The sequence below is a fragment of the Nasonia vitripennis genome, assembly GCF_009193385.2.
Source record: "Nasonia vitripennis strain AsymCx chromosome 4 unlocalized genomic scaffold, Nvit_psr_1.1 chr4_random0003, whole genome shotgun sequence".
Lineage (NCBI taxonomy): Eukaryota > Metazoa > Arthropoda > Insecta > Hymenoptera > Pteromalidae > Nasonia > Nasonia vitripennis.
The window spans coordinates 2,269,846-2,296,724 of record NW_022279638.1 but is presented as its reverse complement, the minus strand read 5'-3'; the positions used below and the strand labels follow the sequence as shown (position 1 = coordinate 2,296,724).

Sequence of the window (26,879 nt, the reverse complement as noted above, 5' to 3'; positions counted from 1 at the left end):
ATCGCGAATTCGTGATATTCGAGGGGCTACTTGGATTTCTAATCATGAGAGAGAAAAAGAGAAGTGTGCGATTGAGTGGGTGTTTGGCCAATTAGGAGGCCTAGATGCAGCGTCTTGCCTTATTTGGAGCGTTTAATGCATTTGACGTTGCAGGGAGGGCCAATCAGAAAACCAGCGTAAAAATCCTCTCCTCTATAACATCGAGTCCCCTTGTGCTCCTCTCCTGTCAACTCGCCTCTGATTTACTTTTTCTTATCTGTAGACTTATAAAAGCTCCGCTATGCATTTTAAGCCGACTCGCGCGGTGTCCTCTTTGGCGGCTCCTCGAGCTTCCAGAGCGCGTGACTTATGTATCACTTGCCGATAGCGCTGCACGCTCCGTGGGTTTCCCCTTCATTCCACGTGCATCGCTTTCGGGTATGCGCAGTCCATGATGTACAGTAGGCTTCTTATTTTTCTCTCTACTTGTGCTGTGCTGTATTCGTTATATTTTGTAGCAGCTCGGTTTTAGTATGTGTGTTTTGCTTAGTCTCCTGCCGTAGAGTCGTAATGTGTGCGTGCATATCAGTGTACTTCACTTGGTATCTTGCCTCTGCTGTAGAACCGTAATGCGTGCGTGCGTATCGGTGTTCTATTATATCCTGACTGTTTTACGTGACTTTAATATTATTATTAATTTTCCTAACTGATTTTACTTCGAGTTTAAATATGTTTTCATGTTTACTTCGCCTTACGTTATCGTTCCTTATTCTTATTTATTCAATTAATTATTGAATTTGTTGAGTTTGCTATATCTTATTATACACTGCATTCTAGTGGGAAGGGTATTAATTGATTTACTTTATAATAACTAATCTTACTTGTTTTCAATATATTAAAATGCGAAAGAAAGTGAGCATTTCACACCGTAAACTTAGGCAACCGTAACAAATAGATATCCGTTCCTATAAGATACCCCGTGTGACTCGTGCGTGCAACAAGGCTCGAAGAACAACGAGTTAAGGTAGTTCACTCAGCCCAGTGGTGCTCAATTCGAGGTTGAATTAGAAAATTAATTTTTTTAAATATCATGCAGTATTATCAAGTATAAAAACTCTAGAATTTCTAGTTTTGTATAGCAAAATATTGATACAAAGTGTTTAGATCATCCAATATCCTCAAAATTTAGAAAAGTAAGAAACACTGCGCGCATATATAGATATACTGATAGCATAGAATTGAAACTTACGATTGCTGTAACTTTTCAAAAAGCACCGCTGGCTTATCAAATTTTTATTTCCTTGATTCGTATTATGGTTTTACATCATAACCTAGTATTTCAAAAAGATGTGTTAAAATATGTGTAAAATATTCTTTTATTGATACAGATATAAGCACTGATACATGATTCCTTATGACGACGACATTCCAACTAACTCTCACGACTTATACTACCGCTTTTATATCCACTCTTCATTTGGCGCAGTTTTACAATTCATCATTCTGCCGCTCAGTTCATCCCACTGCTTAGCTATGCCATTCTCTCTAGTGTATTGCACTGTTTAGTCGACATACGCTTGACAAAATAAATTAATTATTTCAACAAAATGTATGATTCTTCTTCGTAATTAAACAAGATGTACGCTAAATTTAGACTTAGCCTATGCTTCCCATGTTAAAATACACAACTTTAAGACCCGATATCTTAAAAAATCATACCGTATGGGGGGTAAAAAATTTTACCACGTTATAGGGAACACTTGATAGGATATATTTACAAAATTACAGCAATCTGTATGAATATTAATTTTTTGAGTAAACTTTTTAATACACTTGATCTAATGCTTCGTTACACACCTACTCTTATATTTTGTCGAACGCGAATTCCGCAAACACAAGAACGACCTATTCTAAGATTGCCTGACCACCTTAGGTCCAGGTTCCGGCGCAAAGTATTATCCTACGATTTTCACCAAATCCTTAACTCTGCGATTTTATTATTACGTGATGAGATAATCCTTACGATAAACGAGATAACTGTTTCTTCGGGACGAGACACAAGATAGAGAGAAAAACCAACCCGTTCGCGAGACCGAAACGTGGAACCGCGTTGTACCCGCGAGACGGATTTGACCAGGGAAGAAGGAAACGCTAAAGCACCGGCGCAAAGCTGAAGTATCGGGAACACGTCTGTTTAGGAGCAGTCGAGGCAGACTAGTGCCGGCTTGAGCGCTCGCGGTTCGCGGTCGTCATTATGCTCTCCCTAGCCGCCGTGCCACGCGCGCTGATTGGTCAGCGCGTCGTGGCCCGACGGCCCACTCGGTCGAACACTATCGGTTCGCGCGTGGTTGCGCATGGGCACAGATATCCCCTCGGAGACGCTGTCGAAAAAGATGCCGTGAAATTTAAATTCGCGCAGCATACAGGCAGCCCTTCACCCACAGACAATCAAGTCAAATCAACATAGCTCTTGGCCGTAGAGCCCGTAGTGACTCCCAATGTCCCGTCGTCAGAGTCCTTGACTCAGGTGGCATCTGTCACTACGAACGCGAGACGCTGTATTTTCTGCTCCTGACTTTTGTGCGGGCAATCTGCTATTATAAGCTCTACGCTGGTCCTGCTGCATCAGACGCTCACGTAAGTAGACCCCACGAAGGGCATCGGCTGTCTTACGGTGCGCGGGATTGACTTGAACGCCCTGTCGAGGTAAATGGTTACCGTTTACTCGGAAGAATAAAGAACGCAATTAAACACATGCACTCTCTCTCTCTCTCTCTCACTCTCTCTCTCATTTATACAGCCTTGAGACGCTTTACCCCGGCCGCGCACAACGCCGTTGTTGCACGGCAAAATTTTGCCGTGTTATATTTATAAAATTAATATTTATAAAATCAAAATAGCATAAAAATTTCATTAAAACGAAAATTTTATTAAAACAGTATAGTATTTTATAATTCCTTATTGATAATAGATCAATAGATAATTGATGATTAAAATTTAACTGTTACATTAATGTTGTAGTGTGTTTAACTGCATTCTGTGTTAGATATTTATTTGAATGTAAAATATTTTGATATTTTAACACTAAAATATGTATATGTATATATATCGACTGCTCTAGGGCAGCACTGATGGCCGTGTTGGAACCGTCAGTGAAGAGCCAAAGTGGAGTGTCGTGACACCGAAAGATGACTTGCTAAGACACAGCAAAAGCTTCTTTAGCAGAGGTTGTCCATAAGAGAAGTTGTGGGAGGTCTTTGTGCAAGTCGTTGAAAGGCGCCATGAGCCCCGCGGGGCCCAGGATGCAGCGGCTATAGTTATTTAGCAGTTTAATAAAACGCCAGAGCTGCTTGAATTTGGTATGGCTCTAGTGGTCCGGATCCGCTAGACGAGAGACATCTGTTTCTTACCTAGAACGCACTTATCGGGATTTACCTTGATCCTCGAGGCTCGAAGAATGGCAAAAAGAGCTTTCAGATGCTTTAGGTGTTTCTTCAGGCCGTTAGACGCGACGATGCTGTCATCAAGGTAAGCACGTGCGAATAGCAGGTAGCACGACAGATAATAAATCGCCCTCTAAAAAGATTGTGCAGCGCTGCGCAGCCCGAGCGATGATCGCGGAAATTCGAAGAGTCCAGACGGAGTGGTTATCGCGGTTTTATGGATGCCTTCTGGGGTGATAGGCAGCTGGTACAACATCTTCTTTAAATCAATTACTGAACTAGCGCGCCACACGCAGCCTCACGGTCACGGTTCGCGATGCAGTGTAAGGCACGACCGCTGACGCTCGCGCTGCACACTCGCCCGATCCACCGGCGCTCGCGCTTCGCGCGAGCGTCAGTCGATTAATTCAAGCTTTTGGGCCAGATAAGGCGTGTCACACCAAAATAGTTATTCAATTATATGTACCAAAAATCGTTTCTAGGATTGTTGTTTATGTATAAGCGTTTTGAAAAAATGTTTGTCACAATAAAAAGTTGTGTTTTTAAAATATCTACAACTTTTACAGTTAAAGTTTTTATGTAAAATGCATAGCCTCAAAGTTTTATGATAAGTACTGGTTTATTGCTATGAAAACTATAAGGCACTTCCGTGTCGCGGTCGTGCCTAAAACTGTCACCTCGTAGCTCCGGCAGAAAATCCTTTATGATGCGTAGCGGGTACGTAACAACGTAATTTGACGATTTTAGCTAGTTTTTTCACAATTCATTTAGAAATAAGTTAGTTAAGTACACACTATGAAAAAGTTGAACGATCAAAAAAAAAGGCGATTAATAAATAAAATAAACCATCTGATTACTGTTTTTTAAACACTGAAGAAATAAACACCAATCTTATAACGTAAAGATAGTAGGCAATGCAAATGTTAATTATTTTTTAAACTAAATTAACAGTAACATGTATTAGTGTAGATACTGTAACTTATCGACAAACTCGTATAATGCATCAAGGTTGTGTTAGGCCCTGCGTCCCCTCGCAAAGGAGTTACGTTTTCTATATGCGTATTCGTGTAATTGAAGGAGAGGTAGAAAGTGCAGGTGAAATGTCATCTGCTGAAAGCTTTAAATGCTTCGGATTATCGGCTAGATAAGCGCGGTTAGCATCTGTCGATGTAGAATATAATTGGTTTAGGTTTTAAAAAATTAATGTAAGCTCTACGCGTTGCAAGGACACTGTTTTCTATGTACTATAAGCTTCAACATTTGATGTCTAGTCCTACATGTTGCGTCAGGTGACCTTGTATGGGCCAGTATGCGACCATTTAAATGCTGTTTTAGTTGAGTTTTCTTGTGACCAGACATAAGAATAAGTTTCTATATCTTGAGCTGCGTCCAGAATTGACCGTATATGCTAGCACCTACGAGGACCGTAGCATTTTCTGCAGTGCTGTTGAGTATTTTGGCTTTTGAGGTTAGGTGCAGCTTGCTAGCAAAAGCTCAATCACCTTGGAAGCACTGTCGAAAACGCTATGTCTAAGTAGGTACTAACGTATGTGGTCAATTCTGTACGTAGCCTTGGTGTATAAGTTGATTACCGTTTAATGACCAGTTGAAATTAGGTAAGTTCTAGTATTAAATCGCGATCTTTATTATAGATTTTATAGACGTTCGGTTCTTCGTCATCAAAAAGCAAGAAGTCAAAGCTAGTTATTAGTAACTATAAATGGTGCACGAAAAAAATTCTTGTTGGGGGATATGTTCTCTAGATGGCCACGAAGTCATCTGTAAATTTTTAGATCAATTTGATCAATTCTCTTTGAGTTAAGAGGGTTTAAGTTTTGGCGTTGGTTAATTAAGCATTTTTTGTCTATTTCAAAATTTACAGGTTGATATCGGGGCGACCTTAGTTCCATCCCCGAGTTTAGGCAAGAAATTTTTTTTCGCGCATTATTTGTCAGAGAACAACCCATATATATTGGTAAAACATGTCGAAAAACTTACATAATTGTTGACTATCATCTTCATCTGCATCATTTTCTAAGTAAACCAGCGTAAGCTCCTCCATAAAAGGTAATTCGACACGGTATAATATTTCTTTGCTTCCAGGGTCTATAAAATTATAAATATTAAGCAGCTAGGATGCCTACTTCGTTCGCAACTTACATATTTTATAGAACATAGCATTTTTTTGCTTCCTTTTAGAGAAAGCAAAAAAATGCTATGTTCTTTTCTTCTTTGTAATAGTAAAATTTTTGACTTCGTCAAAAAAGGTTTATAAATGCATTTCAAGCTATTTAGAGTTCAAATCACGTGTTTTTAGAAAATGTTCGTATAGATGTGCGTGTAAGTGTGCGTGGATAATTTTATATTTAGCGTAATATTTTTGGATCTGGGCAATAAACGTCCATAACATTTGGTATCTATAGGTTTTAATGAATTCTAAATTCGAAAAAAGAAGTTATTTTTGATTCTGCCAGCCAGTTTTCATTTTATGGACAATTTTAAAATATTTCGCGCACTCGTATCTTAATGTAATATTTCAAAACTATTTTTTGCGTTGATTGTATCATTGTTAAAAATAATTCAGCTATAACGCATTTGAAAAAATTAAATTACCTACTTTTCCCACGAAGACTTTAAGATCGACCGAACCATTCGGCAGCAAACTAAAACATCGCTAAAAGCGAAACGCTTTGCTTTTTACAGAAGGCACTCGCTGATATTTAAAGGTTCGCTGATGAACATACGCATAGACACACATACACACACAAAGTATGCAGATATTCAAATATTATTGATAAATTCATTAAACTGTAATAGGGTAAGTCTTGACGATGAGAGGAAACATCGTCTTTTTTTCCTGTTCTAATTACTGGATGGTATGTTGTATTATCGGATGGTATTTTCAATATACTGACCATGCTTTATAGAAGAAATTCGTATTCTTATGTAACAGATCAATTTTTCAGATTCGTCAATTGCATAATCTAAATAAAACTACTCAGTTTCATTCGAATACTTTTATTGATCTATTGATTGACTAAACTATTCCTGATAAATGCTGCACTACGGGATAATACTTATTTAACATGGTGGGCCAGTATTTATTTGTTTTTGTTCCTTTTTGCGTGTAACGGGCCTAATCTTCAGTCACGACAGTGGCAGCCCTACTGAAAAAAATTAGACGACAATCAACTGATAATTAGCTGATAATCAGCTGATAATCAGCTGATAATCAGGTGCTTTCAGCTCAGTATTTTAATAAAGTTATAAATATGCGTGTATGTGAGATAAAATGTTAATGATAATCAAGTGATAATCAGGTGATAATTATTCAAAATTTGTAATATTTAATATATTTATTATAAGTTGTTTAAAATAAGTAAAATTTATAAATTTCACATAATGAGGGCCAGTACTGGTGTTACCATCAGGATGATAACACGATAACTCTGGCTGTGAGCTCCAAAATTTTTATTTTTTAACACTTAAAAAAATAGTATATTCCGATACAAGTGCGCAAAAGTTGATTATACACAAGTGGGAGGTTTGTCGCCCGAGCAAAGCGACGGTGACAATCTCACGAGTGCAAAATCAACTTTCCGCACGTGTACCGAACGTTATTTTTTTATACAAGGGGCGGAAAATGCGATTGGACGCAAAATGCACTTTTACGCACGGAGCGTGCGTAAAAGTGCATTTTGCGCACACTGTATCAAAAATTTTATTTAAATTAAATTATTGAAAAACAAAAATATTGGGGCTCACAGCCAGAGTTATCGTGTTATCATCCTGATGGTAACACCAGTACTGGCCCTCATTATATGAAATTTATAAATTTTACTAATTTTAATAAAACAACTTATAATAAATATATTAAATATTACAAATTTTGAATAATTATCACCTGATTATCATTAACATTTTATCTCATATAAACGCATATTTATAACTATCAGCTTTAATAAAAATATTGAGCTGAAATCACCTGATTATCAACTGATTATCAGCTGATTATCAGCTGATTATCAGTTGATTGTCATCTGATTTATTTCAGTAGGAAGCACTTCCATCTGTCTAGCAGCTACGGCTATGCCGGAGCCGGAATGGCAGTGAGACAATGCAACGAACGACAGTCCCGCCATCTACGACATGTTGTACGACACTTAATACGGTTTATGTTGCGTTGTTGCGGCCGTTGTTTTGGACTTGTTGAACGACGACAGCGCCACTGTGTGCTCTCTCTTAAATTGATGTTTTCTTATCCAAATAGTTCCTAATTCTGTTGCCATAAGGTTAAATGAGATTTATATTTATGGATCAAATTATATCATTTTGTGCGTTAAAAGAATAAGCTAATGTATTTTAGCGAATTAATAATTTTGAGATTTTTCGTAAAAGCCATGGAGTCATGCTAGCAAATTGTGTAAGGAGTGAAGTTGCCTTGGATTACTAATAGTGTTATTCTATAGTTATATTTATGTAGTTTATGAGTCGAATCGTTTGTCCAAGTTTAATATTGAAGTTTACACTTCCTATTTAGTTAGTATGTTAGATTTTAGTTTGTTTGGACTTTTCAATTTTAAATTGTAAATTATATTGTATATATTGTTGGTGCATAATAATATTGTTTGATAGTTATTATTTTTCTCTAATTATTAGTGATATATGTATATAATTTGTTGAATTGCACAAGTGTTCCATGTATGCGTATCCTGCCTTCAATAAAGTACTTCAATGGAATTATTAGATAAGTGATTTATTATAAATTAAAAACAAAAATTATTGTTTAAAACTTTTTCTATTAAGCATTTACTGTGGAACTTTTTTTATTGTTGCAGGTTCTTCAATGTTTATGATATTTGTAGCAGATGAATTTTTCTATCAGCCACTTGACTAGTAAAGTCATTTTTTGTCGTGTAACAACGGGAGTTTGGAGAAAAGGGAATGAGCAATTGGTTTTTGAAATAAAAATCGAAAATTTGCGGTCAAGAATCAGTGAACAGCTTGATTTGGCATAGAAACCCGTTCGGACTAAGGGGAAAAGCCAAAGCAAGCTATGTGTGTGAAATTTATTGTAGGTTAAAAGAATATACAACTTACGTGTACGCAATTACAGTGGAAACTTATTATTACGCCGCTAGTCTAACGCTCGGATTCCCGTGTACCTTTTAAACGCGTTTTCGCTGGCCTGACGTCCGTCGGAGAAACTGACGTGCTTGTTGAGCCCTTGGTTCCGGAGCTGGGCATCAGGACGGCGTTCCTTCCAAGACGGCTTCTCGTTGGGATGCTGAGCGGCGACGAAGACCTTACAGGCGCTGAAGAACAAGAGCTGCGATGCTTGGAAACTGCCTAAATGTAACGAAATGCACTCCTAGTAGAGGCTAGAGAGGTGCACTTGCTTGTGTTGCTCGAAGCAGACTGATACAGGACGACGAGCTGCTCCTGAAGTCCGGAAATCGTTCCGCTCCGTCAGGACAGGGCCTTAAGGAGCAGCAGTGTCCTCTGGCGGCAGACGGCGCTTCTCCCAACACGCCACGCATCGTCCGCTGCAGGAGAAGGGAGCGGCGCGGCTGCATAGCCGAGCGTTGCCATCCCCGAGCACCGCCAGCTGGGAATAACGTTCGAGACGGTAGAAGGGACAGGCTACCTGCGCACTCAGACCCGGAACGGGTCTTTAATGGGCCTAATCGCCCGCAATAGCAGCGAACGTACACCTCTCCGCCTGTACCCTGGGGATTCCCCGATAATCGCCTGCAATAGCCGACACGACAGCGGCTGGTTTTTCCCCTGGAAAGTACCGCATGCAGTCCTAATGACCGAGAATAATTTATTAAAATTATTATTTATCTTGTATATAAATGATTTTGATGCATTTTATTACAAAATATAATGTCATTGATATTTGATTATAGTCAAAAATTGCATTAAAATTTGTTTAAGGTTAAAATTATGATTAAAAAATTGTTCCTATTTTAATTTTTATTATTATTATTATTATTATTATTATTATTATTATTATTATTATTTCAATGCAATAATGATTTTTATTTATGATTGTTATAATTTACTATGTATAATCTAGTTACAATTTAATAAATGTATACAATGGATAAATTACAATTTAGTAACAGTATCTTGTTCAATATTTGTTTAAGAAGTCGATTCTGTGATGCAGTAACCATATATTATTCAGTGAATAATTTACATTCTTATAATTTATATGTATTTGTATAATTATGAGGCATAGTGTTACGTTCAGAGCAAGCAAGATTAGAGATTTATCGTTTTAGACTTTGTGTTTATATGCGGTAGTTGTATATGTATGTTATACACAACTACACATATGTAAGTATTTAGTAGACGCAAGAGTATAATAAAAAATTCACCAATTCAAGATTTTAAGTAATATGCAAATTTTTAATGTGTGTGTATATATATATATGGGACGTTTCACGTCAACCGGACCATCAGTGCACCAAAAATTTGGGTTAACCTAACAAGACGTTTGAGGTCTCAAAATGATCGTCTGGTCAAGGGCTTTTGAAAAAGTTCTGGCCTTTTCAAAAATCCAATGTGGCGCATAAAATATGGAGCCTGAAACCCACGTTTTCATAGCACATTCAACAAAAACAATAGTAAAAATGTTCTAATTTGTGAAATATCCCACCAAAAAGCATGTACAACTCATGATAGGACATATTATAGACAATGCTGACGGAATTCCAAAATCAAAAATGGCGAAATCAAAATGGTGGACATTATACCTTCACCAAACCCATTTTACCGCAACAAATGATTTTTGATCAGTTTAAAGTATCGATATGGGGGTTTTCAGGGTCACTGAATCTTATTTTAACCTCGACATTTCAAAATTCGAAATGATGGATCCAAAATGGCGGACATTATACCACCACCTAACCAATTTTACGGCAACAAATGATTTTAGATCAGTTTAAAGTATCGATATGGGGGTTTTCGGGGTCATTGAATCTTAGCTTGACCTCGAAATTTCAAAATTTAAAATGGTGAATCCAAAATGGCGGACATTATACCACCACTAAACCAATTTTACCGCAACAAATGATTTTAGATCAATTTAAAGTATCGATATGGGGATTTGTGAGGTAAATGGTTATAAATGTATTATCGGAATCAGTATTTGTGCACATGAATATTATATTTTTCCGGTCTATTAGATTTAGAATTATCTGTCTGCGGTTTTTGCACTTACATTTTTCTATTGTTCTGTGTATATGTATATGCCTGCGTGGATGAAAAAAATATATAATTTAGCCAAATGAATCAATCTTTAATGACATTTTGTGCACTCTTATCAATTCTGGCTCCTCGTTCGTGGAGTTTTTACTGGTGATAAATGGCTTTCGCCGATATCATAAATTACTCTGTTCCTAGATTCATTGGCATTTGAGTAATGCATGACTTTCAACGTTTCATTATTTTCTGGGATAAATCCATGCCTCATTTGTATGTTTGTGACAGGTGGACAGTTTTTAAATCTCTTTGTTAGGAATTTACGAGTTTGTTCGTGATCTCTTTTGGTGTATAAGAAAAATTTTATATTGAATGATCGCCCATTAGCCCATGAATAAAGAGCTTTAACATCTAGAATTGCTTTATTTTTTGCAGCTTGTAAGCTCGCTCTTGTAGCTTCTCTCTTTACTATCGCTCCAACTCCATCGCAACTACCTTTTCCGTGTGCTGTTGCAAAACAGTGCCATTCAGCATCAACGCCAAAATCTCTCTTATGACTCATTAAACTACTCATTTGATAACGATTTTTAAAATGCTGTTTAGCACCATCAGTAGCATATATTACCTTTTTTACTGTGGGACAAACCTTGCGAATTTCAGGTATAAGCTTTTGCTGCATTATGTATACTGCATTGGCATCATTAGTAGTACAGTCGGACATAGATACTGTACTGAAATGCTTTAGCTTGCCTTCAGATTTATAATAAACAACAGCAGGAAAAATCGTACTTTGATCATTATTAAAATGAAATGCCTGTGCAGCATCTTGGGCTGTAAAAGCATAGTTCTCAGCAAAATCCAATTGAGCAAGAACCTCTTCATCTGAAAGATTATTTTTCTTCCCAGAAATAAACTTTGATTGTTTCTTAGCGATGAATTGATGAGGTATCAACTTTTCTAGGCTAGAACATAAAGTTTCAATAAATTCTTGCGATGTTAGGCATTGTTTTATCAAAGTGTATCTATTGGTTGATTGCCACGTGCTGAAGATGACTTGATCAATATTGTGCTCATCCATAATGTTCTCAACGTAATTAAAAAACTTTTGAATGTCCGGACAAAATTTGTATTCATTCAAATAACAACTTGGTTTGGGATCCTCACATAGAACGAAATACAAACAATCTTTATAATTCTTCAGAATATTGTTTGAGATTTTTTCCATATTTACTGCGTCAATCATCGCCTTGAAATTTTGGTGTATCGTACATACACATACATTGTGTGTACCAGAGGATCCTGCAAAGACACAACATTTTGGTCTCAGTAAGTAATAATCTTTACTGCACTTTTATTTTTTCACCATATAAATAAATACTGACGGTATCTTTTTTATTTGGCATAATTCTGCTGTTAAGATAATTTTCGTAAAAATCTTCAACTTTCTGAGTAGTTTCTGCATGTAATGTTTTTCCACGTTTTGCAACAGGAGAAGCCAAAACTCCATCTGATTCTCTTAACTGTTTTGCTTTACGAGCCATTCTGTGAGACACACCAAATTGGTTCATAATTTTACGTATTGCCCAGTGTTCGGGCAAAATAGTAAGAATACTGACACGTAATGGATCGTTCTCCGGCAGGTTTTGTTTTTAAGTCCAGTCAAAATATCTGTAAGATCATCTTGCATAGGTGCATCCGTGTTTGAAACCGAAGGTGAATCAGTCTCTGATTCAAAATCAACACTCATACTGACGTTTGGAGATGACAAATCATGTAGTTTGTAAAGGGATTTTCTACATGTATCACAGATCAGTGAAGATGTTGGATAATCAGGATAGACATCTTGAAATTTTTTTCAGATCTTCCTAAGAGATTTGCTGTGTCCTGTATTAATATCAAATGGATTAACGCATCTATCGATACGATATTTTTTCGCAGGAGAAGACATTGTTGTAGGATATGAGAAAGCACAACCAAAACAAAAAAAATGTTAGAAATAACAAAATTACGGCTAGTACAGTTGAACAAGGAGATGCCGATAAAGTAAGACTTACTCAACAACTGCCTTAAAAAGGATGTTGAAGAAGAAGTCGCCAATGTATCTATTAATGTACCTATTAACTATCCTAAAAAGGACTGTTGGAGAAAAAGTCGCCTATGAATAAAGCCGCTGATGGACTTGCTCACCAACTATCCTGAAAAAGACTGTTGGAGAAAAAGTCGCCGATGAAGAAAGCATTCCTTGAAGAAAATATTCCTTTCTATGGGTTGCTAAACGTGGGAAGGGGTTGGGGGTGTAGGTAAAAAAGAGGGATGAAATAAATCACTTGAAAGCAATAAATTCCTTTGCCACAAAACAGTTTTATTTGCTGAAGTCTTTGCACAAGTTATCATTGGACACGAGCCGTGTACTTGCAGCATTAGGCTGTTGGAAGAGGGGCGAGGTACAGCGCTGGACCCGGCCTCCTTATGTGCCCTCCGCGACGCTACTTCACTTGTGGATAATGCGCAGCCGCCTAGCGGCGCGCCGCGGTGATAAGCGCTGCAGCGTGCGTGGCGTGTTCAGCGGCGGGTTGCGCGTTAGCAGGGGATTTTCGCGAGAGAGCCTGCGGGTGGGTTATGACAAATATCCGCCAGTTTATATTGGCCATATTGAATTTTGAAATTTCGAGGTTAAAATAAGATTCAGCGGCTCCTTAAACTCCCCTACCGATACTTTAAACTGATTTAAAATCGTTCATTGCGGTAAAATAGTTTTGGTGGTTGTATAATGTCCGCCATTTTGGATTTAAAAATTTCGAGGTTAAAATAAGGTGCCCCAAAAAACCCTCATATCGATACTTTAAAGTGATCTAAAATCATTTGTTGCCGTAAAATTGGTTTGGTGGTGGTATAATGTCCGCCATTTTGGATCCACCATTTCGAATTTTGAAATGTCGAGGTTAAAATAAGATTCAATGACCCTGAAAACCCCCATATCGATACTTTAAACTGATCAGAAATCATTTGTTGCGGTAAAATGGGTTTGGTGGAGGTATAATGTCCACCATTTTGATTTCGCCAATTTTGATTTTGGAATTCCGTCAGCATTGTCAATAATATGTCCTATCATGAGTTGTACATGCTTTTTGGTGGGATATTTTACAAATTAGAACATTTTTACTATTGTTTTTGTTGAATGTGCTATGAAAACGTGGGTTTCAAGCTCCATATTTTATGCGCCACATTGGATTTTTGAAAAGGCCAGAACTTTTTCAAAAGCCCTTTTTCAAAACCAGACGATCATTTTGAGACCTCAAACGTCTTATGAGGTTAACCCAAATTTTGGGTGCACTGATGGTCCGGTTGACGTGAAACGTCCCATATATACATGGTGATAAAAGCAATATAAGTGACTTCCTGCTGTCAGCCATAGCAGGACAGCACAAATTTTGTGTACGACTTGACAAAGTAGTGGTTGACAAAGGCAAGACTCTACCGTTCACAGGCTTACAGGATACGGGCTGTGCAATAATATTTTGTGATGATACGTGTGCTTTTATAAAAAGTAGTGATAAGAAAGTATCAGGATTACAAGATTCACGAAGACAAACAAAAGAGAAGGTTTAGTCAGAAAAAAGGTAAAAGGAAGTAGGGTAAAAACATTCTAAAAAATTAGTCTAGGCATGGTGTAGAGATTAAGTGAAAAAAGTTAGTTCAAGCAAGTATGAGCAAGTATGTGTAATATTAGGATATTTTGAAAATTTAGTCGTTGTGCAGAATATCGTATATTCAGTATATATAGTGAGTTTGAGTGAAGAAAGTTGATTCAAGCAAGTATGACATGTTATCTAAGGTTTTTAAAAAAAATTAGGCTAGGCGTAGGGTAGAATATAGTATATTCAATATATATAGTGAGTTTAAGTGCAAGAAGTTCGTTTAAGAAACTATGAAGTGTAATATAAGGTCACTTTGTATAAAAATTAGTAAAAGTATGCGTATATATACATGGTGATGAGTATGATAATATACAGTTACAGTGCAAGTGGTTAATATAGTTAGAGTGAAAACAATTCATATTTTATTAAGATTTTAGGTTACGCAGACTGATAAAATATTAAAATTATACGTATATATAGATACATATGCTCAGTGATGGCTTAGAATATAGTATATTGAAAATATATAGTCATTGTACAAGTATTTTATAGAAGCAAGTGTGAAAATTTCAGTTTTTTAAGACTTAAGTATGGGTATAATAAAGAAATGTCAGTTTCTACCTTTATTCGTCTACAAAAGTATGTCTAGAAAGATGCATATGCATGGTGATCGTGTAGAATATAGTATATTTAATATACATAGTAAATTTGACTAGAAAAAGTTGTTATAAGAAAGTATGTTGTGTAATATAAGCTCACTTCTTATGAACATCAGCTCCTGCGCACGGACGGAAAATCAATTTTTAGAGAATGAGACTTCGCTAGTAGAAAGACTTTTTTCAATTGGGTATTTAGAATTTTTAAATACTCTGCATTTGTTCAGAATTTAATTGTCTACAAAATAGCCAGAGTACTTTTATAAAAAAACCTTTTTGTAAAAAATGGTTCAGAAAGAATTGAAAAAAAAACACATTTTTGGTCAAATCCAATAAACGTTTGCCCTAGGTATAAGACGTTTCTTCGAAACTCTTTACACGGGGCGAGTGCCTGAAAAGGTGATTTTTTTTAACCAAGCAATATCTTCTTAATAGGATATAAAAATCTTGCAAAAAGATATCATGATAGATTATGAGTTAACCTATGTTACACAAAAGTTACAAGTGTTTTTACTACTTCGTTTTGCAGTAACAAATCAAAAACTGAAAAAAATGAGTTTTCTATCACCAATGATCACGAGAGTAAAAAGACTTCGATTATCTTAAGGTTCTTTTGGATGTGAATTCGCGCTCGCACAGCAGACGGCAGACCTCAGGCCACGGTCCAGTCTGCTAAAGTCTCTCTCTCTCTCTCTCTCTCTCTCTCTCTCTCTCTCTCTCTCTCTCTCTCTCTCTCTCTCACAAAATTTTTATTCTTTTTATAATATACTATAATTTGTTATATGTACAACAAAATGTACAAAAATAAAGAGCAATTAATCTAAAATCTAATCTAATCTCTCTCTCTCTCTCTCTCTCGCGTGAGTACAACATACCTGTTTCGCTTTGCTCATTTTTCATAGCACTCTTACTGTTGCACCCTGCCTTCGGGCCTATTGTTTTGTAGATCGTTGCATGCGCTTTTCTGCAACCTTCAACGTGAGATAATAATCACTGAAGACTGCAACTTCTTTTAACCCTACTTTTCTGCTTAAACATCTGTCGCTGTAACCTAACCTGCAAGCTCGCACGGCTTTCTCTTCGCTGCACGGCGTCTATTTTTCCCTCAAAGTAAACCACGTGGAGCCACCTGTTGGATAGACGGAACACCACCATCAACGTCTCCATCATCAATCGCAGGTCGGTCAAATCTCATCTCTCTCTCGATTAGCACTCCATCTGGCTTCGAGAGTACCAAGTATCTGGCTCAGTCGATAACTTGCCTACTGTCACTATCCTGCAACTCTTTCGACGTTATTGACTGCCAGTAAGTTGTCGACAGAGACTCAATAACACCTAAAATGAGCGGAATTGCTGGGAAGAACGTCGAACTGCCCGTCACGTGTGCACACTGCAATAAAACAGCTAGGGGAAAAATGCAGACCTGCGAGTTGCGTAATCAGCAGTTCCACACTATATGCGTCACTTTTAGGTCCATAATGGTGAGGGATGCTGCCACACTTGCCTGTGCTGCTTGCGCAGTGGAGTATCACACCGTCACGCCCAAAACCACGCAGACTAGGGCGAAATCAGCGGCAGCGGCAGCAGCGGCGGCAAATACATCTGCCAAGGGCACGCCTGCAACGGGTGCGCCGAACAAAATCAAATTGGCACCCGCAGCTCTGGCTAGCTCCAGGAATCATTCGCCAGCGAGAATACAGGCGACGTCCATAGAGACGTCCCTTAAGGACATTTTCGCGGCGCTGGATGATATTCGAAAGATCCAGAGTGAGGCCCTTCAGGCGTAAAACACCGTGTCTGAAAGGGTCTCACGAATTGAGAAAAGGCTTGGCCCCCTTGAAAACCGCCTCAAAGCCCTTGACGACTTGCCTGCACTCAAGACTAAACAATGTTGAGTCCACCATCTCTGAGCTGCAGGCACAATATTTAGAGCTGTCGTCAAGGAGCCCCACAGAGCAGCAGAACATCAGCACTGCTCCTGCCTCTGAAGAGATCAACAACCTCCGTAGCGAGCTCGCTGAAGTTAAGAGGAGGCAGGAGCGCTCGGCGATTAATGTGGTGGTGATCTCTGGACTGGCCTATACCCAGGAGACATCACTACAACTCCTGGCTTACACCGCCCTGGCTGCACTGGATCCCACGGTCCTTAGGCGGGATGTGGCAACCGTCAGGATCATGGGGAGACTTGACGCAACCAATATCAATGTGCAAGGTGACAGCAGATTACCACCTCTAGCTGCAAAGCTCGCAAACTGGATGCTGCCCTACTGGAGGAAGCGAGAACGCTCCATCCAAACCACCAGGGACTTATCAACATAAACGAGCTGCTTCCTCCAGACATTCACAAGTTGCGTATAAAGGCCAGGCTGGAGGCAAAGAAGAGGGGGGATGCCGCTCTCTCGTGAGGGACGGGAGAGTCTACATCCGTTCTGTCGAGGACAGCGAACGGGCCACCATCATCTCTACAGACGCTAATCTTGAGGCTTTTTTAGCCCGTATGCAGCCAACAGCCAGCATGGATACCACACACTAACACACACACACATATCATTCCACCAAAACCACCATCTAAATCATCCAACTAATCCACATCTGCCTCTAAAACGTCTCTGTCCGAGGGTCTAAGGGTCTGACATTTCAATGCGAATTCTCTTACGGGTCACATTGAGATGATCAGGCTCTTCTTGTCCACTCGTTCCCCCTTTCATGTAATAGCTGTAACTGAGACCTGGCTAAGTGACAAGATATCATCCATCCCTTCACTGGATGGTTACACCTTGCACAGACGGGACAGAAACAGGAACGGTGGAGGTGTGGCAATCTACATTCATCATTCATTGACGGCTAGCGTTATCTCGTCATCTGACGGCGAATGGTCAGGCAAGCCAGGTAAGCCGGAGTATCTTTTTTGTGAAATCACAGCTAAGGGAGTATCGCCCATCTTCGTGGGGGTTGTGTATCGCTCTCCTCACTCACCCTTTATCCAGGGATATAATTTCATTGAAAAACTAACAACACTTATGCACAACTACTCCACGAAGGTCATCATGGGTGACTTTAATGCCGATCAGCTTTCTTCATCTGAAGACGACAATTTCATCAGGGCCTTCATTGATGAGAACTCCCTGACTTCTGTGCCATATGGTGCAACCCATCACAGACAGGACTCTGACGCCTGGCTTGACCTATGCTTAATTGATGAGCAGGATCGCCTGCTCTCATACTGGAAGACAGACACTCCTTTCATCAACGGACATGAACTTATCACGTCCACACTCGACGTACAGATTCCACGCCACGTACCTGCTACATACTCTTACAGAAACTACAAAGGAATCTGTGCTGAGAAGCTAAGGGACTTCCTTAGCGCATGTGACTGGTCATCCTTCACCACGCCATCACTTGACGAATGCATTACCATTCTTAACGCTCACATCACGAACGCCATAAATCATCTTGCCCCATTAATGGCTGTGACACCTGGACGTAAACGTCACCCGTGGTTTACCGCGGCTCTTCGTGACCTTTTAACTGAAAGGAACAGACTCTACAGGCGCTTTCGCAGAAGTCGTTTACCTTGGGATCTATACTTCTATAGAATTGCAAGGCACAACGCTCATAAACAGGTTGAGGAAGCCAGGCTGAATTACTACTATTCACGCTTGTCTACCTTGACCGATGTTGCAGAGATCTGGAAAGAGCTTGAAAATCTTGGTATTACTACCTCTAAATGTCCTTCACCTGCTCGGTTAAATGCTCGGTTCTCTTCAGATGCTCTCAACAAACACTTTAGCTTCATGTCAAACGACCCTCAAGCTCCATCTGTTGAGGAGTATCTGCGAACCCTGGAGAGTCTGGACCTCCCTGAACACTTCATCTTCAGGGCTATCACGGAGTCGGATGTGTCGGCTGCAGTATCACACTTTAACACCCAGGCCAAGGGAAGCGATGGCATCCCACAGGTTGTAATCTCCAAAGCACTGCCAATACTCGCTCCTTTACTTTGTCATATGTTTAACCTGTCTCTGAGCGAGGCACGCTTTCCTTCAGCCTGGAAATCATCGATCGTAAGAGCACTAAACAAAGTTAACTCTCCAACAGCTGTAACTGACTACCGTCCGATCTCTCGACTCTGTTTCCTGTCCAAGGCGCTAGAGTAGCTGGTGCACAAGCAAATCTCTGAATATCTTGAAACAAGACTTTACCTTCACAATTTCCAAACTGGCTTTCGCACTGGCCACGGTACGCAGTCTGGCTTAATCAAGCTGACTGATGATGTCAGGCTTGGGATAGACAGGAAGAGGGTCACTCTGCTACTTCTATTTGATATTGGTTTTGGCCTAGATTCAGATGTATCCCATCTAATCTATGCGGATGACCTGCAGATCTACAGCCAATGCCACCTCGAGGAGCTTGATTCCTGCTCTGTCAGGATGACTGCTAACGCCGAGAGGATAATGGGCTGGGCTGCATCAAATAGTCTTATACGTAATGTCCTTAAGACTAAAGCAATCGTCCTGGGCTCCCCCTATAATGTAAATGCTCTACCTACTACTACTAACACCTATATAAATATAGGGGGAGCCCAGGTCGACTACGAATCATCGGTGCGCAATCTGGGTTTGCTGCTAGACTCTAAACTCACGTGGAAAGAGCACGTTACACAAGTTTGTGAACGTGCTCACTCTTTAATGTACCGTCTCAATTTTTTTAGGAAGAGCACTAACCTCAGGTTGCGCCAACACTTAGTGCAAACACTCCTATTTCCCATCATCGATTACTGTTCACTGGCTTACTGTGACCTGACACAGGAACTTGACTTGAGACTGCAGAGGCTTGTCAATACGGGGATCCGTTATATCTACGGTGTAAGGAGGGACGAGCAGATGTCCCCTTATAGGCGTGAGTTGCACTGGCTTACCACCGCCGGACATAGGAAATACTTCATGGCCTGTTTTCTAAGGAAAATGTTCAACACCTCCGTACCCTATTTACCTATTAGCCTATTTTGATTTCCACGTCGCGCTCAGGCCTGTAAGGGGTAAGTTATCGACCAAAAATGAGTGCAAACGGCGAGAAGAGTGTGGAAGTGTCTTTTCAACCATGCAGCAGCTGTAAACAACCCATACAGCACAAAGACCCCAAAAAGTGTGAATTTTGTGGTCTGTACTACCACGTCAAGTGCCAATACACCATCAACATCAAGACTATCGTGGTGAACGACAGGCAGATTATAGCTTGTCCCTCATGTGCAGACAACAACAACGCCAAGGGTGCCAAATTGAGGACTAAATTCACCTCTGCTACAAAATCAGCAACGGGAGTAACTGCAACAACAGCAACAGGCAAGAATACTCCCAAACAACATTAGCCGGTGAATAAGAAGACGAGGTCAGCACCACCATCAGCCAACACATCGAGAAATCCCTCACCAACCCGCTCGGCCGGAGTAACAATAACACCTACGCCGTCCGTTGAGGCCGCTTTAAGGGACATTCGCGAAGCTCTCGATGATATACGTAATGCTTAAACGGAGGCCCTCAAGACCAAGAACATCGTGTCGGAGAGGATTTCTAAAATTGAGCAACGTCTGAGCCCGCTGGAGAAGCGACTTAAGGCCCTCGATGAGCTGCCTGCACTCAAAACTCAAATACACAATGCTGAGTCCACCATCACCGAGCTGCAGACACAAATCCAAGATCTGTCATCGAGGAGCCCGACAATGCAGCAGGACAACGGCAGTACTGTGCCTAACACTGCGGAGATTTGCGGCCTACGCAGTGAATTGGCTGAGGTTAAGAGGCGCCAGGAGGAGACCTTGAACAGTGTGGTCGTTGTCAAGGGTTTGCACTATACCCGTGAAACCTCGCTGCACCTCCTCGCTTTCTCAGTTATGAACGCGCTTGACCCCTCGGTCCTCAGAAGAGACGTAGCATCCGTCAGGACTATGGGGAGGCTTGATACTATAAACAGCTCCGCCAGGGGTGACGGCAGACTGCCACCACTAGCCGTCACCATATCTTCAAGTGCGCTTGCACACTCAATCGTCGTCGCCAAAGCCCGGAAACGCAAGCTACACACTAGCGAATTGGACGCTACCTTGCTGGAGGAGGGTAAAGCTCTGAGTCGTGACCATCAAGGGTTCGTAAACATCAATTCCCCCTCAGACGTTCATAAGCTGCGTACAAGTACTAGGCTGGAGGCCAAGAGGAGGCAGGGCTGCCGAACGTTCGTCAGAGGAGGGAGACTTTACATGCGCTGCAACTATGACAGCGAGCGTGCTACCATCATTCAACACCGACGCCGAGCTGGAGACTTTATTAGTCCGATTTCCGCCAACATCGTCCAACACTGAGGCTACAACACACACACACACCATTTCACCACACCCACCATCAAGCTCATCTGCCACGTCTTCATCCAGTTCTAAGGAATCTCTGTCCGAAGGTCTACGAGTCTGTCATCTTAATGCGAACTCGCTTACGGGTCACATTGAGATGATCAGGCTTTTCTTATCCACTCGCTCTCTATTCCACGTAATAGCTGTTACTGAGAACTGGTTGAGCGACAAGGTAACGTCCATCCCTTCACTGGACGACTATCTACTGTACAGACGAGACAGAAACAGAAACGGAGGAGGTGTGGCCCTCTATATACATAAATCACTGACAGTTAGCGTTATTTCATCATCTGAGGGTGAATGGTCTGGCAAGCCAGGCAAGCCTGAATATCTCTTCTGTGAGGTATCGGCAAAGGGAGTCTTTCCTATCTTCGTGGGGGTTGTGTATCGTCCACCTCATGCTCCATTCTTCCAAGGCTCTAACTTCATAGACCAGCTAACAACCCACATGCACAACTATTCCACGAAGGTCATAATGGGAGACTTCAACTCTGACCAACTTTCTTCATTTGAAGATGCCAAGTTCATCAAGGCCTTTATTGATGAAAACTCCCTTTCATCTGTTCCCTATGGTGCCACGCACTACAAACAGGGTTCTGATACCTGGCTTGACTTGTCTCTAATCGACAAGCAGGATCGCCTGCTATCATACTGGAAGACAAACTCACGATACGTACCTAACACGTACTCTTACAGAAACTTTAAAGGAATCAGCGCCGAGAAGCCAAGGGACTTTCTTAGCGCATGTGACTGATCATCCATCACCGCTTCATCACTTGACAAATGCATATCTACACTTAAAGCTAACCTCACTAACGCCATCAGTCATCTCACCCCATTACTTTACAGGCGTTTCAGGGACTCCAGGCCGCTCGATCTCCGCATATATAGATTAGCTAGAGACAATGCTCACAAACAAGTCGAGGAAGCCAGGCTGAATTATTACTATTCAACCTTGACTGATGTTGCCGAGATCTGGAGAGAGCTGGAGAAACTTGGAATTTGTGTCACCAAGGCCCCTTACCATCTCGCTTTAGCACATATGAACTCAACAAGTATTTCAGCTCGATCTCCAATGATCCATTATCCGTTATCGCACGTCGACACTCAGGCCAGGGGAAGCGACGGAATCCCTCAGGTTGTCATATCAAAAGCATTGTCAGTTCTCGCTCCCCTACTAAGTCATATTTTTAACCTGTCTCTGAGCGAACCCTGTTTCCCATCTGCCTGGAAATTGTCGCTTGTGCGTGCACTCAACAAAGTCAGTTCACCAACAGCCCTGACGTACTACCGTCCGATTTCACTTCTCTGCTTTCTCTTCAAGGCCCTGGAGTAGCTGGTGCACAATACCTTGAATCAAGGCTCTTACTAGACAACTTTCAAACAGGCTTCCGCACTGGCCACAGCACTCAGTCTGGCCTAATTAAGCTAACTGATGATGTCTGGGTCGGGATAAACAAAAGGAAAGTGACACTTCTCCTTCTCTTTGACTTTAGCAAGGCGTTTGACACTGTATGTCACCTTAGGTCCCTTGCTGTTCGCATTGTACATCAACGACATCGGTTTCTGCCTTGATTCCGATGTTTCCCATCTTATCTATGCGGATGACTTGCAAATTTCTCCTCGAGGAGCTCGATTCTTTATCAAACAAGATGAGTGCTAATGCCGAGAGGATAATGGGCTGGGCTACGCAAAACAGGCTTAAACTCAATGTTAATAAAACCAAAGCAATTGTCCTGGGCTCCCCTTACTACATAAATTTAATTCCTTTAACAGCTAACACTTTCATTAATATCGGGGGTGTCCAGGTCAGCTTTGATGCTCACTCGCTAATGTACAGGCTCTACTTATTCAGAAAGAGTACCAATCTCAGGTTGCGCAAGCATCTTGTGCAAGCACTCCTATTTCCGATCATCGACTACTGTTCTCTTGTATACTGTGACCTGACGTAGGAACTCGACTTAAAACTACAGAGACTCGTGAATACAGGAATTCGGTACATCTATGGTGTAAGGAGAGATGAGCACATCTCCCCGTACAGGCGGGAGCTACAGTGGCTAACCACTGCCAGACGAAGGAAGTACTTCACAGCTTGTTTCCTACGCAAAATGTTTAACTCGGTCGTACCATCATACGTACTGGCCTTTTTTGACTTCCGCGTCACACTCCGGCCTGTGAGGGGCGAGGTGACACTTCTGGAAATTCCTGCTTTCGCGACGGAGACACTGAGGAACTCGTTCCATATCAGCGCTTCATACTTATGGAATAACCTGCCATCACACATCAGAAACACTTTATCCACCGTCACTTTCAGAAAACTTGCTAAGGAACACTTTTTTCAACTCGAAAACAGATAACTCGTACACACTTCACGCACACGCACACACCTACTTTCTCGCTCATTCCATCTTCAGTATCGCCACACTCTCACACTATACATACTCGAAACATACCTCAATCTATTGTTATTTCTTTTCTTACTTTGTAATGCTGTAAACTTACAATCGTACAATATAATGTACGCAAAATAAAACTAATTAATCTAATCTAATCTAATCTCTCTCTCTCTCTCTCTCTCTCTCTCTCTCGCGCGCGCGCTCTTACTCATTCTCTTCTCTCGAGACTCTTGGTGGACGTCGGTACTTTCGTCAACGCCTTTTAGGCTCCTTCTAGACCGTGTGACAGCTGTCCTCTTTGGCTCTTCCACGCCGTTGTTGTTGGCAGCTCGTGTCTTCTCGATGATGGTGGTCAACTGGCCAGCTTATATAATGACTGTGCTTTATAAAGGTACGGGCTGCGCAACTTTTACAAACAATTATTAATTTATTCGGAAACTAGCCATTGGCTCGGAAGCCTTATGTACTGAGCAATTTGAGTTATTAGAAGTGACGCGTGTATATCTGTGCGGACACTGGAATGTCCGCTCTTAGCGTGTATGTGGTCGGTGGGCGGTGTTGAATCCGCGCTTGCTCTTATGCGGACACTTGTCTGTCCGTGCGTCGATCTTGTGCCGACTGTGATGCCTGAACGGACTTGGTTATACGTTTCTGCTACTGATCTGATATATTGCGTCCTTACCTTAATGATGTAAACGTAGCCGGTGGTTTTTAGGGTATTCGTAGATTAATTGATATAAATTATCAATTTGGAACTATTAGACACTAGATTCATCTAAATTGTTATGTTTTGTTTTATTAGCATAGGACCAAATCACTTTACATCACAGACAGTTTTTAAAAATGACAGATGTTACGATGGTTGGTCTGAATATATATAGTTTTATCACGATGTTCGCTTTATTTATTATATTATTAGTTTGTAAGATGATTAACTAAGACGGCTTACAATAACAATCTTATATACCGCACGCTGGATATTAATAACTCCTTTGTTGGCACATCAGATAGTGCGACAGCCAGCTAGTTTCCCGTAGCCTTTTCAAACGGAACGACTCCATCTAGGTTTTTCTTATGTATTTTTACCTGCTGAATCTGAATTTCGAGGGCAGATAATTTTTGTACAAATCATCACTTACATTTGTATTAATAAATTGTAAACGCCAAGGTATGTACGCATCGTTAACTTTATTAAAACGAAAATTTGTTTAACAAAGTATAGTATTTTATACTACCTTATTGATAATAGATCAATAGATAAGATATTATAAAATACACAGATAATAGATCAATAGATAATTGAATTATTTTGTCATATAGCCCGTACTCATTATTAAAATTTAACTCTTGGATCAATGTACCCACATCCTTTTTAATCATGAACGATCAAACTAACATATATATTAAAAAAAAAATTACATTTTTGCAAAATATCATTTAAAGCATCCCTTTTATTTGGACCAAATCTGCAGATAACATCTAGTTATATGCTTGAATACATACAGGATATGTTATTTTATATTCACTAACACATAGATTATTTGCATCACAAAAAATTATTTGCAGCAACCCGTATATCTGGACTGTATCTGCAGATAACATCTTGTTTTTTGCATAAATAAATACAGCATTCTTCATTTTATATTCACAAAGACATAACTTTAGAAAAAAAGAGTATACTTACGCAAGGAACTATTTGCAGCATCCATTTTGTCTAGACGAAATCTGCAGATAATACCTTATAATGTGTATAAATAAATACAGCATTTGTTATTTCATATTCAAAAACACATAGCTTTTAAAATAAAGAGTATAGCTGTACAAAGAACTACTTGCAGCATCCCTATTATCGAGTCTAAATGTGCAGATTATATCTCTTCATATGCATAAATACATACAGCATTTGTCATTGTATGTTTACAAACACATACTTTAAAAAAAAAATGATATCTGCACAAAAAATTATTTGCATTAACCCGTTTATCTGAATCAAATCTGCAGATAACAACTTGTGATACGCATAAATGCATACAGCATTCGGCATTTTTCGTTCACAAAGAGATAGATTGAAAAAAAAATATCCGCACAAATAATTATTAGCAGCATCTCATTCATCTGGACCATATCTGCAGATAACATCTAGTTATATGCATCAATACATACAGGATATGTTATTTTATATTTACTAACATATACCTTTGAAAAAAGATCATATCTGCACAAATAATTATTTGCATTACCCCTTTCATGTGGACTAATGTGTATACATATATCATCTGTATATATATATATATATATATATATATATATATATATATATATATATGTATTTAGAAAACAGTAATTTCGATTACTTTCATATTTTTCAAGGTAATTTTTTCAGTATAAATTTTGAGCACTAATTGTTGATATATGTGCCATTCTAATCGATGATCTTTTGCCACTTTTCTGGCAAAACCAATATTCCGTCACTGTAGAACTCTGAGGTTTTCTTGCGAAAATTATAAATAAGTATATTTTACTTTTTCAAAGGTTAGCTGATCAGAGAGAGGTTTATCTTTAAGATTGAAGTTTCCGGAACGATATCGAGCAAACCAATTCCGACAACGGCGCTCACTTAAGCACTCATCACCATGAACACTTTACTATTTTCGGTGAGCCTGCGCTGTAGTTTTCCCTTTTCGAAAGTAGAAAAGCAAAATGTGACGAAAGTGGCCTTCTGGAATCTTCATTGTCAAAGCGCAATCATTTTTGAATCAGTAAACGATTGACGCTACTTTGTACTCTAGAATATTCTATAGACTTTAAACTTCTAAACATGCTTTATTGGGGCTTCATTGAATAAGCATTACTATAAACATACAACTCTAACCCCATCTATTGGGAAAAACCGAAATTTTCTTTCTTAAACTTAACCTATTAAAAACCAGGCAAAACCTGGCAGAGATATCGAGAAACCAACTGTACCATCCTTTGCATAACCAAAAAAAAAAAAAAAATACCCGTGTTTTTTCTTTTGTCGATCACAATTATCACCTTAGCTACCTTAAAAACAAGAATGAAAACTTTAAATTCATTGGTAATAACCTTATAGTATGCTCTGAACACAGTGATCGGAACATAACCTCAAAAATTGATGAGGATGTCCTGAGTGA

The 26,879-nt window shown here is 39.8% G+C and overlaps 1 protein-coding gene across 16 annotated transcripts in view; it reads right to left on the bottom strand.

Moving 5' to 3' along the window:
• LOC100119218 (disks large 1 tumor suppressor protein) overlaps positions 1 to 26,879 on the bottom strand; it is a 1,703,670-nt gene that overhangs the window by 387,119 nt on the left and 1,289,672 nt on the right. For 14 of the 16 annotated variants that reach the window (XR_004227336.2, XR_004227337.1, XR_004227338.1 and 11 more), the window contains one exon: positions 5,421 to 5,528. The exons of the other annotated variants lie outside the window; for them this stretch is intronic. Coding sequence is in view for 11 of the 14 variants with exons in the window: in XM_031928125.2 (XP_031783985.1) it covers positions 5,421 to 5,528 (108 nt within the window). In the remaining 3 variants the exon portion in view is untranslated. The remainder of the gene's footprint in view (positions 1 to 5,420; positions 5,529 to 26,879) is intronic. 16 annotated transcript variants of the gene reach the window in all.